The following is a 20,145-nucleotide window of genomic DNA, read 5'->3' as shown; positions in this document are numbered from 1 at the left end:
TCACCAAAGCAGTACTCATGTAGAGGAACGTGTCTGTATACTGGCTCCAAAACCACACATGAATCTAAATATACAGTTACAGCTGGTCATATATGTTATGATGTGGTAGATAATGTGCAGGTAAATCAAAAGAAAGACAGAAAAATAAATAGCATAGAGTGCCACACTGTTTCCCTCATATACAACAATATACAGTAATGTCTGTGTAACTACACATAGTCAGTGCAGGCTGCAGAAATTGGGGATTAAACCATGTAACATTATAAGGACCTGGGCTTATTCAAATCCACAGCTTTAAATTTATGTTGTTAACCATGGATGTTTTCAGTCACTCGTATATTTACGAAGGCACGCAAGAGACTGTGCTGTGTGTATGAGTGTGTGTGTACATTTGAACAGTGCTATGTGTTATTTTCATAACTTCTTGCCCTAAGCCTGCACAAATTGCAAATTTCCTCCGCTCTTATGAGAAAACAGTTTCACATTGTTCAGATTTTCCATCTTTTTAATATTATTTCTGACTCCTTTTATATACTTTGACCACTGTCACATTTAAGATGCTTTTAAAATGCCATCGGCCCTTTAACTTAATATCAGCTGAATAAACTCATTTGTTTCAGAAGACTTACTTGTAAAACTCCACTAAAGAAGTTAATTCAGCAGAAAACAAGTCATAAATAAAGTTTTGGTGTGGGATGTTAAAATACCCGGATTGGTACTACAAGACTGCGATGGATTAAAGTAAGAAAATGGCCTACCGTAGATCATTCATTTACTGGACTGGACTGGCGAGTTCAAAAGCAACACTTGTTGAGGTGGGTGAGTTTACTCAGCGGAGCTCCCAGTGAATCTGATCAAACTATTTCTGAATCAAAAGCCTAGTTCTCAGTGACATTTATGGAATTTTACATGACTAGTGCAAAGCTTTTGTTTGGTAATTTCTAGTAAGTTCATCTGGTTGAACTAGATGAAGTCCAGACTGACTATGACTTGCCTCTTCAAAGCATTTCAGACATTTTGCCTCCGAGTCTTAAAACACTCAATCTTTAGAACTGAAAATCTGGTAGTGACTGGAATTGTTTGTTCCAAACATGATTAGCTACCCCCAGGTTATTTCAAAGTTGTTTGATAAATGGGAACTGAATGTGTCTGCCATGTTTTGCACGAATCCTCATTGTACACAATTGAGAATCACAATAAAGCAACACAAATCTACAAAAATACTGAACTTTAAATTTTTTTCTTTAAACAAATCTTTGTGGCTTAGCAATTTGCTCATCCAATAATGAACTAAACTCTTAAGTATGACTTTGCTGGTACATTTTTATCGTTTTTTTTTTTTTTTTTACTGAATGGAACACAAACGTAATACATTAAAGAAAGAACAGAATATCAACCAAGAGTCAAAACACACACAATACTGATTACATGTGTTCAAGTTTTTGTTATTATGGAAAATTTTAGGACAAAATAAGGAACTGAAAACGTGAATATAATTAGCATTTCACATGATAGATTTTTCTTATTCTTTATTACAAATTGTGTCATCTGTAGCTAAATTATGTTTGGGAAATTACTAGCATTTAAGCTCCACAGCTTAAAAGGCATTACATTTTGGAATAAGTATAGTATATCAGATACATTTTGGTCCAGTTGTCACATACTGATGCATAATAGGGATCCCACTGAATTACTTAACGAGTATGTTGCGGGTATAACATTTTTCAGCATATCTCACAGAGTGCAGCAGAAACCCCTCTACATCCTAAATCAACACAGTGAGACCTTGGACACATTTCTTCCACTCACGATGCCACTGTTCTAGCACTTTTAAAGTTAAAAAAAAAAACAATGTAGGAGAAGTCTGTTGCATGTGAAAAACGTTTGCCTTCTGACACAGTAAAAGTTCAGAAAGGGTATATTTTAACTCAAAGAATGACCTTTTCCTAAGCCTTTCTCAGTTTTTGTACCTTAACATAACTACAAGAGTAGACTACGAAAAGTAAAATCAAAACAAAACTAGATAATTAAAAACAAAGTTTTAGACACAAGGATGCCTTCTGGGTTTGGATTTTATACCACAAACTCCACTGAGTTCCTCGTTTGGACATTTGTTCATTTTTATACTACTTCTTTTGACAAGATTTTACTGTGCATAATGAGAAATTACACTAACGTGTCCTTAACAAGCAGCATAAGCGATGTGTATGGGCTGAGAGAGTATTGGATTGCAGCTTGCTCTGTCAGCTGCCTGTTACATACAGTAGCTTGCAAAAGTATTTGGCCCCCTTGAACTTTTACACATTTTGTCACATTACAGCCACAAACATGAATCAATTTTATTGGAATTCCACGTGAAAGACCAATACAAAGTGGTGTACACGTGAGAAGTGGAACGTAAATCATACATGATTCCAAACATTTTTTACAAATAAATACCGTATTTTCACGACCAGAAGACGCACTGTACTAAAAGGCGCAGTCTCAGTTATGTGTGCCATTACTGTATTTAACACACACATAAGGCGCACTGGATTATAGGGCGCATACAAGTACCGTATGCGTATTTAAAAATAAAGCGGGAGCAAACCTGAGTTCGGTACCTTACTCACATTTTTATTACCAGTAATCGTCATCATCAACAACACACAAGCATACAAGTGTGCGTATTTAAAAATAAAGCAGGAGCAAAACGAAGTTTGGTACTCACATTTTTATCATCAAACCCATGGAAGTCCTCATCCTCTGTGTCTGAATTGAACAGCTGCGCTAAATCTCCATCAAACATGCCAGGTTCACTTTCTTCACTGTCAGAGTCACTTTCCGTGCCGTGCAGCTCCTCGGAAATGATGCCGGCTTTTGCGAAAGCTCGAACAACAGTGCCAGCAGACATGTTAGCCCAAGCATCTACAATCCATTGGCAAATTGTGGCGTAACTCGCCCGGCGCTGCCTTCCACTCTTGGTGAAACTGTGGTCCCCATCGGTCATCCATCGCTCCCAGGCCACTCGCAGCCTTACTTTGAACGGGCGGTTCACACCGATGTCCAGCGGTTGGAGTTCCTTTGTCAGGCCTCCCGGAATGACAGCAAGCTCACAGTTCATTTGTTTCACTAGTTTTTTCACATCGGCTGTGAGATGGGCATGCATAGAGTCACAGATTAAGAGCGATGGTGATGCGTGGAAAAAAACCCACCTGGTCTCCTTACATACACCTCCCTCAGCCACTCTTTCATCATTTCCTCATCCATCCAGCCCTTTTCATTTGCCTTAATGATGATTCCTGCTGGAAACTTCTCTTTAGGCAAAGTCTTTCGCTTAAAAATCACCATAGGCGGCAGTTTCTGTCCATTAGCATGGCAGCCAAACACAACAGTGAAAGAAGATTTTTCGTGCCCCGTTGTGCGTATCGCTACCGTGCTGGTCCCCTTCTTCTCCACAGTGTGACTCACCGGGATGTCAAAAGTGAGCGGGACCTCGTCCATGTTTGTGATGTGGCTGGGCTGGATGTGTTTGTCGCCGATGTGTTTGCTGCAGTAGGAGCGGAAGATGGCCAGCTTTTCCTTATAATCCGCTGGAAGTTGCTGCGCTACCGTAGTCCTGGTCCGGATGGAAAAATGGCACAGTTTCATAAAAAGTGAAAGTGAAACTGCTTTTAGCCGAATGGTGACCGTCGAAACGCTTCTCCCGCTCGTTCTTTGCTCGATGATCCACCGCTCGAGTCTTTCCTCCAACTCGGGCCACCTCGCCTTATGTCCGCGGAAACTCAGCTGCGTTTTCTTGACCTGCCGGAGCTTGTTTTCTAGCTTCCTCCATTTGCGAACCATCGATTCGTTAATCTTAAATTCTCTCGCCGCTGCTTGATTTCCATGTTCCGCCGCGTAGCTGATGGCCTTCAGTTTAAACTGTGCTTCGTAAGCGTGTCTCTTTGCCATTTTCAGGGTTGCGCCCACACTTCACCCTTTAGCGTTCTCATGGTGTTCTCTACTACGTCCTCCTTACAACACACAGGGCGCACTGCGCTATAGGGCGCGCCGTACTTTTTGAAGAAAATCTAAGACTTTTAAGTGCGCCTTATGGTCGTGAAAATACGGTAACTGCAAAGTGGGGTGTGCGTAATTATTCAGCCCCCTTTGATCTGAGTGCAGTCAGTTGCCTATAGGCATTCCCTGATGAGTGCTAATGACTAAATAGAGTGCACCTGTGTGTAATCTAATGTCAGTACAAATACAGCAGCTCTGTGACGGCCTCAGAGGTTGTCTAAGAGAATATTGGGAGCAACAACACCATGAAGTCCCAGACAGGTCAGGGATAAAGTTATTGAGAAATTTAAAGGAGGCTTAGGCTACAAAAAGATTTCCCAAGCCTTGAACATCCCACGGAGCACTGTTCAAGCAATCATTCAGAAATGGAAGGAGTATGGCACAACTGTAAACCTACCAAGACAAGGCCGTCCACCTAAACTCACAGGCCAAACAAGGAGAGTGCTGATCAGAAATGCAGCCAAGAGGCCCATGGTGACTGTGGACGAGCTGCAGAGATCTACAGCTCAGGTGGGGGAATCTGACCATAGGACAACTATTAGTCGTGCACTGCACAAAGTTGGCCTTTATGGAAGAGTGGCAAGAAGAAAGCCATTGTTAACAGAAAACCATAAGAAGTTTGCAGTTTGCCACAAGCCATGTGGGGGACACAGCAAACATGTGGAAGAAGGTGCTCTGGTCAGATGAGACCAGAGCACATAGGAGTTGAGACCAAAATGCAAAACGCTATGTGTGGTGGAAAACTAACACTGCACATCACTCTGAACACACCATCCCCACTGTCAAATATGGTGGTGGCAGCGTCATGCTCTGGGGGTGCTTCTCTTCAGCAGGGACAGGGAAGCTGGTCAGAGTTGATGGGAAGATGGATGGAGCCAAATACAGGGCAATCTTGGAAGAAAACCTCTTGGAGTCTGCAAAAGACTTGAGACTGGGGCGGAGGTTCACCTTCCAGCAGGACAACGACCCTAAACATAAAGCCAGGGCAACAATGGAATGGTTTAAAACAAAACATATCCATGTGTTAGAATGGCCCAGTCAAAGTCCAATCGAGAATCTGTAGCAAGATCTGAAAACTGCTGTTCACAAGCGCTGTCCATCTAATCTGACTGAGCTGGAGCTGTTTTGCAAAGAAGAATGGGCAAGGATTTCAGTCTCTAGATGCGCAAAGCTGGTAGAGACAGACACCAAAAGACTGGCAGCTGTAATTGCAGCAAAAGGTGGTTCTACAAAGTATTGAATAATTACGCACACCCCACTTTGCAGTTATTTATTTGTAAAAAATGTTTGGAATCATGTATGATTTTCGTTCCACTTCTCACGTGTACACCACTTTGTGTTGGTCTTTCACGTGGAATTCCAATAAAATTGATTCATGTTTGTGGCTGTAATGTGACAAAATGTGTAAAAGTTCAAGGGGGCCGAATACTTTTGCAAGCCACTGTATGCCTGACTATGAGATAATAAGACAGAAGGAAAGGGTCAGTGCTTCCTTTTCTCCTTGAACAACTCCTATGAATCCAAACCACCCATGACTCTCTCTCTCTCTCTCTATATATATATACATATATATAGTGGGATGGACTGTAATTTTGTTCTATTTATTATTTTTTTGTCATTCAGTTTAAATGTGTTTAAAATCCTGCAGTTCCAACAGAAGCTCTAAATGTATGTAGTATCAGTGTAAAATAATAAGATGCATGTAATGCAGGGAAAATGATAGAAGATACTCTGATGATTGCAGTTCTGTCTGTAATATTGTAGGATATTTACCTATATATAAGGCATCTTGTAATGACTGTTATTATAAACTGATACTGTTTAAATATAACTGAATTATGTTGATGAAAATGAACTAATTAGGGCTCAAATGGTTGAATCCTGCACTAAAATCATCTTTGTGTGAATAAGAAGTCTCGACTTAGGTTACCGCAGATCACACTACTGTTTGTCACATTAACTCACCATATGGTTGTGGGTGTCATCCTGTGTGTGCTCTCCCTCCTCCTCTTCTTCATCTTCCTCCTCCTCTTCAGCTTCGCTGTTCTGTCTCTGCTCATCCTCATCTTCAAGCTCTGAACTTGATTCCTCCCCTCCCTGCCATGCCTCCTCACTCTTGCACTCCTCTGTATTGATCAAATCTGCATGAACGCGAACACACACAAGAAACCCAAACGTGAGATGGACATGTCGCAACTGCGAAAACTGTAGATCAGATTTTACAAATGCTGATGATCCATGTCTTTGAGGAAAGAAAACACGGCCGTCCTCACGGGGTAATCTGATTTGAAAATAGGCCTCATGGGATAATAAAGAAAGAATGGAAATTCAATCCAGAATGAAGGAGTAATTTTTGTTTGCTTTGCTTTTTTTGCAGGATAACAGTTCAATGGTCTTAGTCAGGCAAGTGCTATTGTTACTACCCCTCTTGCAGTAAATCAAATCAAGAGACATCTTCATGTAAGTACAGAAAGTGAGTAAGCATCAGTAATCTTGTTAAAACAAATGGATTATGGTTCCAGCCATCCTTAGCAACTTTCCTCTTGTGCATAGGCCGAATCTATGGAAAAGAGCAAAAGCAGGCTTCAGAATTGTTTGGCAAAGTTTCAAAGGTGGGCTGCCATTCAGAAATCTGGAATCAGGCAACACAGACACTAACATTTTTGTGTTTCTAAAGCTGCATCCCAGACTCCTCGTACGGATACAAGTCAACTGTTTCTGATTTCTTCTCATCTTGGACTTGCTTGCTTGTGCCGTTGCATTTCTTACGTTTTTTTTATTATTATTATTATTATTATTATTATTTATAGTCAGTATTGTAATCACATTTTGGTACAGTTTTTACTGCAGTGATTAGTCCTTTTGACCAATTCGGTCCTTTTAACGATTCTTTGTTCATGTTTTTTTCTCTCTAAATTTTTCCAATATAAAGGCCGATGGTTATTTTATCAACACTTACCATTACTTTGTTTAGTTGAGCGGTGAAGTAGAAAATCGTTTATAAGGCTTTGATTTATACTGTATGCATGGCCTAGTGAGGTTATTTGAAAATAACACATGATGTTGATTCAAAGCATTCAACTTGTGTTTGTTGGCTATCCACTGAAATTCTCAATATGAAGTCCAAGGAGAGGTTGATGCCAGGGAAGGAGCCAATTCTTAGGCTGAAAACACAAAATGGACTATCAGGAAGATAGCAAAAAACTTTACATTTGGCCAGATTAACAATGTGATACATTTTAAAGGAGAAATAATTCACTGGCCAGCTCAGTGAGACCAGAAAGCCTGAAAGACCACAGAAGACAACTGAAGTGGATGATCAAAGAATTTCCTTTCCCTTTCCTCTTTCCTCGGTTAAGAAAAAACCTTCACAACACCTAGTCAAGTCAAAAACAGTCTTGAGGGTGAAGGCATTGTTGTCTCCAATGAGAATTCAGCTTTAAATACAGAGGGTTTACAACAAGCTGCAAACTGCTGGTTATGCAGAAGAAAAAGCCTTCACACCCCAGAGACAAAACCAAACAAAAAAAACATGTTTGGACAGATGAAACCAAGAATCATGGGAAGAAAAAAGTATGGAGAAGGGAAAAAAACATCTCATGATCATAAGCATGGAGGATACAGTTTTCTGGAAGTGAATCACTAGATTTTATGATTGGAGTAACAGGATGAATTCTGAAGTGTACAAGGCTATACGCTCAACTCAAATCCAGCCAAACGCTGGAAAACTGAAATGGACAGCACTTCACAATACAAACGAAAAATGACCAAACGCAGAAAAACGAGAAGGTGGAAAGAGGTGAGTGAGGAAAACAAACACAAACAAACTGGGGCCATGCGTTGTGTGGAGCTCCCTGTAATCTAGGCCTATTTAAGCTTAACTAAGCGAGGGTTAGTTAGAGGGATCCAGTCCTAACCATAAGCTTTATGCAAAAGAGGAACGATTCAAATGCTGTGATTACTCTGGAAGTAGAAAAAGTCCCATTACATCTGACTTCCACCATTGCTCCCTTCACAAACTGTGGCTGCCAGGAAAATATTTTTATTTGTTTTACTAATTCTGATTCCTGAAGAGGACAGACTCCAAGGTTGGTTGGAAACACCAAAAAGCAAACAAACAAACAAACTGTGCTCTAACCTTGATACTGGTGATCTTGAGCAGCTTTCTCAGTAAGCACACAAATATTACTAAATTTAATGGCCCCTCATATAATATGTGTATGGAAATGTTCTTATGATGTGAAAAAAAAAAAGAGTCTGCATGCAAAATTGCTCAGTTTTATGACACGTGCACACCGGCCAATTTTTGTCTTACCGCCATGTGTATGTTAGTAAATAAGACTCATTTTAAATCAGAAGGCTCATGCTCGCTGTCTCCAGTCTGCATACTATTTGTTTACCAGCTAGACCCCCTTTGCTCTATACAAGAAACAAGTTTGCTTGGAGGTGAAGTGGAAACAATGTTGATATAAGAGAAAAGGCTGCACTAAGACACAAAAGAAAGAAGAAAAATAACAGATACAAATAATGGTTTCCAAGGTTCAAGGAAGACCTATACAGTTCAATGACTGATTTTACTCAGCTAGTGCAAAATCGCAGGGACAAAGTCAAGGCCCCTTGAAAATGAGGTAATTGTTTGCATTTGTTTAGTTGACCATTACTATTTTACTACTGTTTAACTCTGATTAGCATAATCAGAGTGTGCACTGGTTTTGTAGAGTTCCAATTCCTTGAATGATTTCATTTATAATGTAAGGTATGCATGTGTGTGGGGTGGGGGTGTCACCTGTGGCAGCTATGTGTGGGTCTTCTGTGATCTGCTCCAGTCTGCCCAGCAAAGCCTCGATGTTGGCTTTAATCTGAGTCAACTCTGACTTTATCGCCTGAAGCTCTGTGCCTTTCACTGCTGATAGAGAGACACAGACAAACATAGACAGAGGGGAGGGAGGTGAGAGGGGATGTAAGTGTCCATGTCCTGATTGATAAGCCTGCAAAGAAAGCAGTGGATCCACACACTTTTAAACATTCTCTATTGTTTAAATTATCTTTTTTCCTTTTATGACAGTAACATGTCTTTCATTTTTGATCCTATTTTGAAGCTTCATTTGCGCCTTTTTTCCTTTAAAAAAGTGCCCCCCCCCCCTAAACATTTAGATTCTCTTTGATTTGATCTCATATCTCATATTTCTAAGCAGGCAATACAAAACTTTTGCTAAGCTCCTTTAATGAAAGCTGGACGTCTGCACTTTAATCACATCCTGATCGTTTGATTTAAAATCCATGGCGGTGATGTACAACGACAAAACTGTACAAGAAATGTGTCACTGTCTCCAAAGTTATGGCCCTGGCTACATCAGGTCCCTCTTCTGATCGCTTTGATGGAAATCCGTAAATATATTTTGATCTTCATCATGTGCTAGTCAAAAACTTGATGTGTTAGCAGCACCGGAGATAAAGTCAGGGGATCACCAAGAACATCTGGAGTCGTGTGTTGGGATTCATGAGCATCTGTGTCAGATTTTATGACATTACAGACAAATATCCTGCTGTGGATCAAAGTGATGAATTACAGTCTTATTCAGTAAATGTTAAACTTTTTCATCTTTTTCTTTAATCAAAGTATTCTGATGTATTTCTCTGAAACTTAATAGATTTTTCTGATCAAATGGATGAAAGCTTGTCTGTGTTTTGAAGATAGAAATGTGAGGAAATCTACTCAAGTTTTATACTATTTCTATTTAGCCTTCCATTTTCCCCCTTTAACTCTACCAGCGTACCTCTTGTGTCCTCACTTCTGCCCCCGTCCTTCTTTTCTGGTCTTTTACTCCGTTGTCCTGTCCTTTTCTTTTAGTTTTACATTGTATTTGTATTTGTATTACATTGTATTAAAATTCTAGTTTTGTGTGCCTCTTTTTTAAAGCACTTTGTGACTCTTGTTTGTGAAAAATACTGTATAAATAGATCATTTTTTCTTTCCTTGCTTGCATTACCTTGCTGAGCCATGCCTCCCTGAATAAGGTTAAATGCAGACAATTTGGTTCTCTCAGCCAAAGTTTATTGTTATTGTAATGTAGTAGTGACAACCTCACCCTCTTTGTTTAATCCTATTAAACCTATAGGGCAATTAAATTTTTGTTTTCAACTTTGAATTTCGACAGACTCTTTGTCTGGAAAAATGCTCCCTTTATTATTCCTACAATAAAGATATCAAAGGCAATGGAACAGATCCAAAAATCCAAAAGATGCATCTCTGTTTGACATAAAAATAAGACAGCTGAACCCTTTGATGACCTTTCAGTGATCTTACACACACACACACAGCCTCACACACAAAGACAAACCTTGAGATAAGAGGTCTGCCAGAAGCTAGTAATAAATCGACACATCGCTGCAGTGACTTGGCATTAGTTTCTCTTTACCACTTATCACGACCTCTAGGGAAGATCTGTTTTTTACAGCATACAGAATCACCAAGATAAAAGTTTTCAGATCTAATGGGTGTTTTGCCTTTGATGGCTGTTAAGATTATAAAGATTTCACCAGAAGCAACTGGACGCAAGCTGCACTCAAGCTGTGCATGTTGCTGTAAGGACTGGGGAAAAAGACACTTTTTCTTTTAAGTAGACAAGATGGCTTGTCGTGCAGAAATGGATGATTGGATTAATGAAATTAAATTGTTACCAGGACTTCATGTCTTCACTCTTTCCACCCTTCTCCCTCGCACACAAACCCAAGAATCCCCCCCGCCTTTTACGGCTTGTCTGTTCATTACAAGTTATACATGCAGGCACAACCCAAAGCCTTATCACACAGGCTCTTTTAGAAGGTTGCTCTGACTCTAGACCCCAGGCGATAAAAGACCTGGCAGTCTTCCGTTGCCTGCTTGTGCTGCCATGGCTTTTTGCCTTATTCCATCTCTGGTATTAGACACTGGTGTCTGACGCTTTTATTTTGGTCTTACATTTATTCTACTGAAGACTTTATGAACAATCACTAAAACTCTGACTTTTTCTCTCTGACTAACTTATGTATACCTTTTTGATCTTTAAGCTCGAATAAGCACAAGCTCAATTCAATACAAAGAATCGACCCGAGCAACGCAGTTTCTGCTACATTATTGCTGCCCTATCTGGAGAATTGTTATTTTGTTGTCCAGCACATGAGATTCCTTTCACACTTAAAGAGTCTAATTTTGATTAATGAATTTATTAGAGTTATTTGACTTCAAACAAAAGGGACCCAGAATCTGCCTTTAATATCTCCCAGCCCACACACTGTGACGTCAGCTCAAGCCAACATTCAGCTAATCCGCATTGTTCAACCCACGCCTGGCGCCTGCTGAATTCTGGAGAGTGTCACCTCTTTGGACAGCTGTGTGAGAAGAACCAGAACCAAAAAAACAACTCTGGATCCAATTCATGACTGTACCACGAAGGTAATGATGTACCATTCCTTTCTATGACAAAGACCCGCTGAAATTTGAATTTGATTTAATTAGTTTCCTGTAGCATTTTGCTCATATAAACCCGCTAACCCTTAAGGCTGCACGAGAATTGGGTATTCTAACATGGTACTGTAACATGGCGGAACTGAAAATAAAACATTATGTGTTATTATCCTCACAAAACATTAAGTTAATAAAAAGAAGAACTGTTTTTTTATAGTTACAGTGATAACTTAATAATATGAGTGTATTATTATTTATTTAAGTATTCTCTTAAAGCCGCAGGAAACAGAAATAAACTGAATACTATAAAAGAAAAAAGAAAAAGGCCACATGTAGCTGTATGTAACAGCATTTTTTTATTTATTTCATAGAACAAAATAATTTTTGTATGAAGCTACATGACTATATATATTTTAAATGTGATACTGGCATCTATTGTATTTGATGCAATAAACTAATTTTGACTATGCTTTTGAATTTAAATGCACAGACAATATTCTTGAAGGGGGTCAACAGCGAGCAGGAAAACAAAAGATACTACCATTTAAAACCGATGAGAACTTCTTTATTTTAAAAAATGGGGGGGGTGTTAGTAAAGTTCTTTGGACACAGAAGTCGCTGAAGTTCATATCACTTCTATCTACAACTAAGTTCCTAACTTAATCCAAGGTTTCTTAAAATGTCATCTGTTTCCCATTTCCATGCTGGAGGGAAGTATCTTCAAGGCAGCGCTGTGATGGATGTGACCATGCTTATGCTTTGTCTATGATAGTTTTAATATTAAAAAAACCCAAAAAAAAACCTTTCCATGTATTAGTTTTTGGAAATGATTGATAGAGCTTAAATTATTATTTTGGTCTTATTCGGCGTATACATAGATGCCTCTTCACAAAAGCTTATCGCAGCTTGAAAGGTAAAATCTTCAATTCTTCAAAAAAATCTTTAAAGATTACATGAAATGTGCTAAATTGTTATGGAAGTGAGTAATAATGGTTAAAGTATTCACTAAAACAACTAAAACTCATCTTTTTGGAGTTTGATTAACATTAACTGCTTTACTGCTCTGGTATCTTTTTTGTCGTGAAGCACTTCATGATCTCTGTCTTGAAAACTGCTATATAAATAAAAATTTACTTACTTAATGCATAGAATGCAAAACAGGATACACAAATCTAAAGTAAAAAAGCAAGAAAACCAAGATTTATTGTTTTAAAGAAAAGAATACACATCATGTAAATACAAATCTAAAAGCTGGGCCGTTACTAGATAATTATTTAATTATCCTTTATTAACAATTTTAAAAAAGAAATATTCAAAAGTAAAAAAAGTTTAAAAAAAAAAGTTTTATTAAGGCAATTTTATTTATATAGTGTATTTCATTACACTCAATATGCTTATGTCCTCATGTGGGTTGTGTTAAAGCTGAGGTCCCTTGACGGTGAAGCAGGATCATCTTTAGATTTAAGTCTTGATTTGGAACAGACAGAAGAGCCCCCAGCTCAAGCTCTAAGGCTGCAAACATTTCTCCTATGTAGCTCGGGGCCAGACCCAGATAAGTTACGAAAGTCATCAGCAAAATAAAACAAAAATAAATCCCAAAATATACAGTACATAGGAACACTGTAGAGAAGCCAGGACTGGTTATTCTACTCATTCTAACTTCATTCTGAATTGGAGGCAAGAAAGATAATTTTTTCATATTTAGCCCAGAAAAGAGGTAGTAGATGTAGTCTCCAAAGCAAATAAAAGCAGGAATGGCTTTTTCTATATGGGAGTATGAAAACGAGCGGTAATAGCGGTAGTAAATATTAATAGTCAAATTAAAATCATGTGAAATATAAAAATGTCATACCGTTGACCATAGGTCCAGTTGTTTAAGGATGTCCTGTGTAACTGCAAGCAAAACTTAGTTCATATCAGCGAGCATTAGGCCAAAAAAACCTGTTCTGATATCCCCAAAAAATCTGCAGTTAAAAAAGGCTTTTGTTTATTCTCTTTAAAACAATTTGCAATGTAAGTTTAATGAATACACAGAAAGACACTTAAATCTGTGACATGTAAATTGCTTTGTGAGCTCTACGTAGACTGAAAAATTCAGGGAGCTGACAGGGCCTTTGCATAATTTGTTTAGAATCTGAATATGCTTTCAATTCATGTGATGGGCAACTGGTAAAAAAAAGGAAAGAAAAAAAACAAGAGAAAAAACAAGAGAGAGACAAGGATTAACCTGATGTTTTGGCCTTCCAATGTCATGTAAAAACAGGGCTTGAAAGATAGATGAAGAGGAGGTTTGAGACAGGGTGGAGCTGGTTAGAAATTTAACCAGAAGAGATAATGAATAAGAGAAAAGCAAGAAATATATGTAGTCAGAAGGAAAATGTTTGGTGACAGAGCTGTGTGTTTTTCCTAAAATCAATATCACTGACAATTTGAGAATTTAACAAGTTATATGTACAGAATTGTATATCAATATATGTACGTGCATATTTACTTTCTTAAAATGTTGATATTTATTTTTACTTCTACTTGGAAAAGTAAACAGTGACAAACTAAAGTCAACACATCAGACTTTAATGGTGGATTAATGTGGTGTAGGTACTGCAATGCTTTACAACAGCTTCTTGTAAAGCAAAACTGGCTGATGGTTCATTTGTACACGTTGAAACTCACATCTTTGTTTGTTGCCATTGCTGGTTGGGAGGATGGAGGCGTTACACGCCAGCAGTTTGACAGGCAGAGACTTGACCCGTCGTACGAGGGGTACAGCCACTCTCGGGCGTTTGACTGGCACCACACGTGGAACAGGAGACACTCTGCCACGGTACTCAAACAACCTGCGAAGAGGAAGGTGAGGGGAGACAGAAAGAATGAGAAGGAAGCAGGGGCATCAAAGTAAAGAAAGATAGAAAGGAGGGTTGAAAAGGAGGGAAACAAGAGGAAATGTTGAGATAGGAGAATAGAGGTCAAATAAGGAGGCAATGTTTTGAAAATGACGTTGTGCTAAAAAAAACTACATTTATCTTTAGCTGAATCTATGAAAAATGCCAAAGATGAAACAGTTTGACAGCATAAAATAGTATTTTGCATAAAACCTGGGATACCTCGCTACTGTGTGTTGAGTGTCACGGAAAAATTTGAGAAAACTGGACGTGGAAGATAAAAAAAGAAGATGGAAGCTTTAGATGTTGTATTATCGCTTATATTCTTTTGATTTTTGTTTTTAGATATTTATTGGTGTATGTCTGTGTGTGTTGTATCTTGTATCCTTTATTTCATGTGCTGAACTTTGGTCAAATTTATTGTTTTAAATGTGCTTTATGAATAAAAATTTGCCTTAGAATGTACTGGGAGCCTAAAATAAACTATCTGACAGATAGCTATCTGTACAATGCAGTGGAGGCTCTATCATGGTTTATGGCTTCATTTCACCTAGTGGTGTGGGGAAGCTTGTCAAAATTGATGGAATTACAAATTCAGAAAAGTATGATCATATTTGTATCCACCATCTGGGAAGCATTAGATTGACAACAGCTTCAATTTTTAATATGACAATGATCCCAAATACGCTGCAGTACAGTACAAGTATACCTGGATAGAAAAATACACAACATCTGTCATGGACTGGCCTCCCCAGAGCCTTGACCTCGACAGCCTTACTGAAGCAGTGTGAGATTGGATATATGGATGTGTCTGGAAACTTGCTTAAAAAAAAGCGGGAAAAAAAAGTACATTCAAGTAAATAATTTATGCAAAAAACCCCCAAAAACTGACAGTAAAGCTGAGAATGTCTGGCTTTGTGACTGTGCTGCTCACAGCTATACGTAAAAATCACCCAAACAATACCAAGATTTAATGGCCACATTTATTAGGTTCCTGGCTTTTTTAGTACTTCCATTGGCAACTGCTCAGCAAAGAATCAACAACAACTATTAAGGTATTCTATTAGCCTTGTAACTTCTCAGCAGAGCTTTTGGGAAAAACATCTGTTGCAAATGGTTTACTTGGATTTTATGAGGATAAACACTTTGAAAAAAGACTTTATCACTGTTGTGGAAAAACAATATTTTTGATCTTTCTTTGTGGAACTTCTGGTAGTTTGTTACCCCTGTGGCTTTAACACAGTGATTTAGTAATGTTTTGAGCCTTTAGTAATTTCAAAGCTTGGCATTTGTGTTTTATTGAGCATGACATCTAAATAAAAGTGGTTTAGAAATTCCAAGGCAAAATAATTTACGCAGGCATCATTTTATCATTTTATGAAAGAGTCCACAGAAAGAGCCAGAGGAAAAATGTCTTTTTTGAAATCCAACATATGAGCCTCATTTTCTTGTGGTACACCCTGATGACAGTCTGCTGATGGCTTAAATAAATTTATGAACTTCATGTTTCACAAGTTTAAAAAATATATGCAAAGTTATGTTGCCAAAGTAATACAATTGGGTTACATTACAGTTCAGCCAAACATAAATCTGTAATAAATTAAACCTTTTGAAACATTTTCAATTTTAAATCTCAGTTGTGTTTGAACATGTTGCTGCAAATAAAAGAAACATGAGCTCATGCTGTGAAACTGCTGAGGCAATTCAATAAACATCAAATGTCTTTAAACAAATTGGAATAAGCAGAATAAGCTGAGGAGCAGAAATGAATTACGACGGCCCAAACAAGTTGATTCTTAATTATGAATTGTAAAATAGTTTTGAAATAACTTCATTTAGCAATATCTGCCACTGGTTATTTATTTGGCAAAGATTAGCAACAACCAGGCTAATGTAGGGACAGAATGTCAGTTAAATGGACGATGGTGGCTCAAGAGTTGGGAGTTCGCCTTGTAATCGGAAGGTTGCCGGTTTGAGCTCCGGCTTGGACAGTCTCGGTCGTTGTGTCCTTGGGCAAGACACTTCACCCGTTGCCTACTGGTGGTGGTCAGAGGGCCCGGTGGCGCCAGTGTCAGGCAGCCTCGCCTCTGTCAGTGCGCCCCAGCGTGGCTGTGGCTACAATGTAGCTTGCCATCACCAGTGTATGAATGTGTGTGTGAATGGGTGGATGACTGAATGTGTAAAGCGCTTTGGGGTCCTTAGGGACTAGTAAAGCGCTGTACAAATACAGGCTATTTAAAGCCAGTGAGTCTTTTATCGCATAAAAAGGTAAACATTTACATATTTTCTATATCTGCTTGAGAGCCATCATCTCTTACTGAGGTTTTAAATTTTGTTGCGCTAGCTAATGGTAAGAAACCCTGGCCATGTTGAACTCGTTTTGTGGGTTCAGGTGTAGTCCACAACCTTAAGCAGCTTTACAAATTATAATGAGGAAAAGGCCAGCCCTTATTAAGTGCATTGATTAGGAGAAACAGATAAATAATCTATTACATACATTTATTTTACTGCTTTTAAATATATTTGTATTTATTTTACTCCCATCCCAAAGAACCCGAGATTAAAAGCAAAAGATGTGACTGCCAGCTCTAATGATCTCTGTAGCTGAATAAAAAGCAGGAACTCAACAGTTGCTTGTTTAATGTATTAAACGCTGAGAAGAATGAATAATTTAAAGAGTAATACATTTATAAAACTATGCAGATTTCTATAATGCAATCTCAACAACATAATCCCATTCTGCGTAACATACTGATTTACTTTAAATGGTAAGAATGTGGCCATTTCTTCTGTTTGTGGGAGAGCAATGAACTACTACAATTTAACGTCCCAAGTCTGAAAAAGGGTTCCAGGAACCTCAGGTCAGAGTACATATTTGGGCACAGTTAAAAAGTTAACTGCTTAAATCAAAATCTTTATTTACACCCAGGAGAAAACATGTCATGTGTTGGTTATTCAATTCGGGTCATGAAAAATAATGACATTTTTTAGAAACCTTCTGGATTATGGTGATTTAATTCAACCACTCTGGGAACAATGACCTCCATTTGGTTTTACTACATTATGTGCTATCCTGCACAGGATGTCCTGCTAAGCCTGCAGTTTGAAACTTTTTGGACAAGCAACATCATTTTTTGGTCTGTTTTCAGTAATACGCCCAAACAAAGTCCATAACTTCTAGATTTACACACTCCTGGAAGTTGTTCAGATATTAGATAAACTGAGATTTTTGCAGATAGCAATAAAACTGTAAAGTCAAAGAGCTGATAGTCATCGCACATAATTTGTCCAGATGGCATGGCGATTTCCTCCACTAACTTAATAAAAACCATGAAATGGTAAATCATATTGTGTAATATGAAAACATAATACCACCATTAAAGCAAAGCTATTCTGCCGGGCCACGCAAACCCCAGCAGAAAAAGTCCCTGATCCCCTGATTTACTGTAAAGATCATACTTTAGGAGGTGGATAAACTTTGATCCCAGCTCAGGTGATGTAGGGTCATGAGTTTCAAAATAAATAAGATACAGTAAAAAGAATGGGGGAAAAAGACAACAGCAGAAGCATTCTCTCTCATAGAGTCCATTTTTGATATAGAAGTAGATCCACTTAACTCAGATTTTTCAATTTTAGGGTCATCGTATTTTATTTCACATGTGCACAGCCTCAGCCTGAACACTCTTAAGCTATAAAAATACTTATAGCCTGGACTGTTTGTAACATTTTTACATTTAAAAATGTGAGTGAAAAAGTGAGATTGACACATGGGATGGGTGTAAATCAGTGCTGAGGTCTGTGGCCCAGCTGGTCAGCATGTTTCACCAACTGTTAACAAAATGTGTCTGCCCACTTGAGCTCAGAAAAAAATCTACAACTATGGTTTCGAAGCTGGAGGGACCGAAATGGGTTTGAGAACCCAAATTGTGGACAAAAGGTGAGTGGGTGCAAGCTATTGATTTGTTTTCTTCGCAGGGTGGTTGAACACTGGGAATATGACTGTAAACATCTGGAAGGAATTCTGCGTAGCAGTGCTGTTCTTTGGAAAGCTTTGGAAATAAGCCAGTTAAGGTGGCTGATTCAGATACCTGATTAAGAATGGGACACGGATGCCTCCGTGTGGAGGCGCATCTTACCCGCCCTTTCCCAAGTCTGCCAACACGACAATCCAGTCTGGAGCAAGTGTCACATAAAAGAAGTAATAGATGGAATATTGCACATTGCCAATATTAGACAAAAAAACTCACTGATGTAATGCTTTATTTGTAAATACACAATACAATCAAGTTGTTGTGTGTGCAATGATCCTAAACTTGTAACAGTAAACAAGGCCAGGTTCATGAAGCAATGTTTTTGCCAGTTTGGCCTGGAATAACTTGGCTCACATCAATCCCCATCAAACATTATTTGGGATAAGGCTGTGAGCCTGTTCCCAACTTTTGAAATGATCTTGTAGCTAAATGAAAGCACATTACTGCAGAAAGGTTTCAAAATCTTGTGCTAATCTTTTCCAGAGCAATGAATTATTATCACAGCATATGAATGTCCTATGAATGTAGCTTTAACATCTTCACCAGCCACACAAGGGTGTTCACAAACCTTTGGCCATAAATTCTCTGTTGTTCCTATGCTCTGATTTTTAGCAAAGAAAGCCACAATTAATTAGAGTGAGGCTGTCTTTTGTTTTGTTTTGTTTTTTAAAATTTAGTTTTTAATTTTAAAAGAGGATATCTGTTGACAGAAGATATCTACACTGCGTGAGGCTCACAGCTGGTGTGGCAGAGATGTACAGAGAAGTTTTTTTTCGTTTGTTTATTGTTAAGACCATGACTTGTGCATGCGTAGTAAGTGTGAGCATACACTTCACTGACTTTGCTGTGGGTGTAAATACACGAATCGGTTTCTTTCTGATTAGCTTTAAACATGTATAGGGTCTACAATTGGGAAGTCATTAAATATATGTGTTCTTTAAATATTGTCCTAATAGTATATACAAGTATTAAATAAGTTGTAGGAAGCAACCACTTCGTTCTACAATTCTGATATACTTGTCTTTTAAATAAGTTGGCAATGTGAGAGTCATGCTGTGGTAATCCTTGGATGAGGTGCTTATTTAATTTCAAACTGATGGTGCGTATAAATGATCTTTCAAGTCCAAACCACAGAAACTGGTTTACGCTGGGTTCACAGGATTGCATATGCTATCCACACAAATGCCATTAATCCTTTATGGCATGCTGAATGAAATAAATTTAGACACTTTTTCGCAAGTGACAGAATATTGGAACATGACAAGAAATAAATAATAACTATTATCTACCAAACTGGTTAGTGACAGTTCTAGGTTAGATGTATGTTCCAGTTTCTTTGTGAGCACATACAATATTTACCTCAGCTAGTCTTCCAACAGAAAGGGGGTTAGAGTCATAGTCTCCATGTCTGACCTAGTTTTCAGGCCACATGTTGTTTTTGTCTCTCTTTCTCCTGTTTTTCCTCTGTCTGCGTGGGTTGAGCTCACCTGGGCTCCCGCCCTTGGCCCACGCACCTGGTGTAATCAACCACTTGCCACGGATCTGTCTGATTGCATTCTTTGCCCAAGCCACTATTTAAGATGGTGGTTCAGTGGGCTTCTTTGCTGGATTGCTGAGTAACCTCAATTCCCTGGACCTGCTTCCTGACCTGTTTTCCCTGAAGTCTGGCAATGTGGTGTGGTGTGGAAACGCGACAACGGACAAAGGAGTGGAGAGCGAGAGCGTGGAGTGTGTTTTTTGGACCTGT

The 20,145-nt window shown here is 38.6% G+C and overlaps 1 protein-coding gene across 2 annotated transcripts in view; it reads right to left on the bottom strand.

Moving 5' to 3' along the window:
- raly (RALY heterogeneous nuclear ribonucleoprotein) overlaps positions 1-20,145 on the bottom strand; it is a 134,078-nt gene that overhangs the window by 24,621 nt on the left and 89,312 nt on the right. Inside the window, exons 5-7 of one of the 2 annotated variants that reach the window (XM_085457236.1) lie at positions 14,159-14,322; positions 8,828-8,947; positions 6,007-6,182 (exon numbers count right to left, since the gene is read on the bottom strand). In XM_085457236.1, the coding sequence (XP_085313362.1) occupies positions 6,007-6,182; positions 8,828-8,947; positions 14,159-14,322 (460 nt within the window). The remainder of the gene's footprint in view (positions 1-6,006; positions 6,183-8,827; positions 8,948-14,158; positions 14,323-20,145) is intronic. The other variant, XM_085457235.1, reaches the window with a different exon arrangement.

This window comes from Copadichromis virginalis, linkage group LG5 (assembly GCF_057382275.1).
Source record: "Copadichromis virginalis isolate Kocher_CV1m ecotype Utaka linkage group LG5, C_Virginalis_male_GT1.1, whole genome shotgun sequence".
NCBI lineage: Eukaryota > Metazoa > Chordata > Actinopteri > Cichliformes > Cichlidae > Copadichromis > Copadichromis virginalis.
This window is presented reverse-complemented; position numbering and strand designations above follow the sequence as displayed.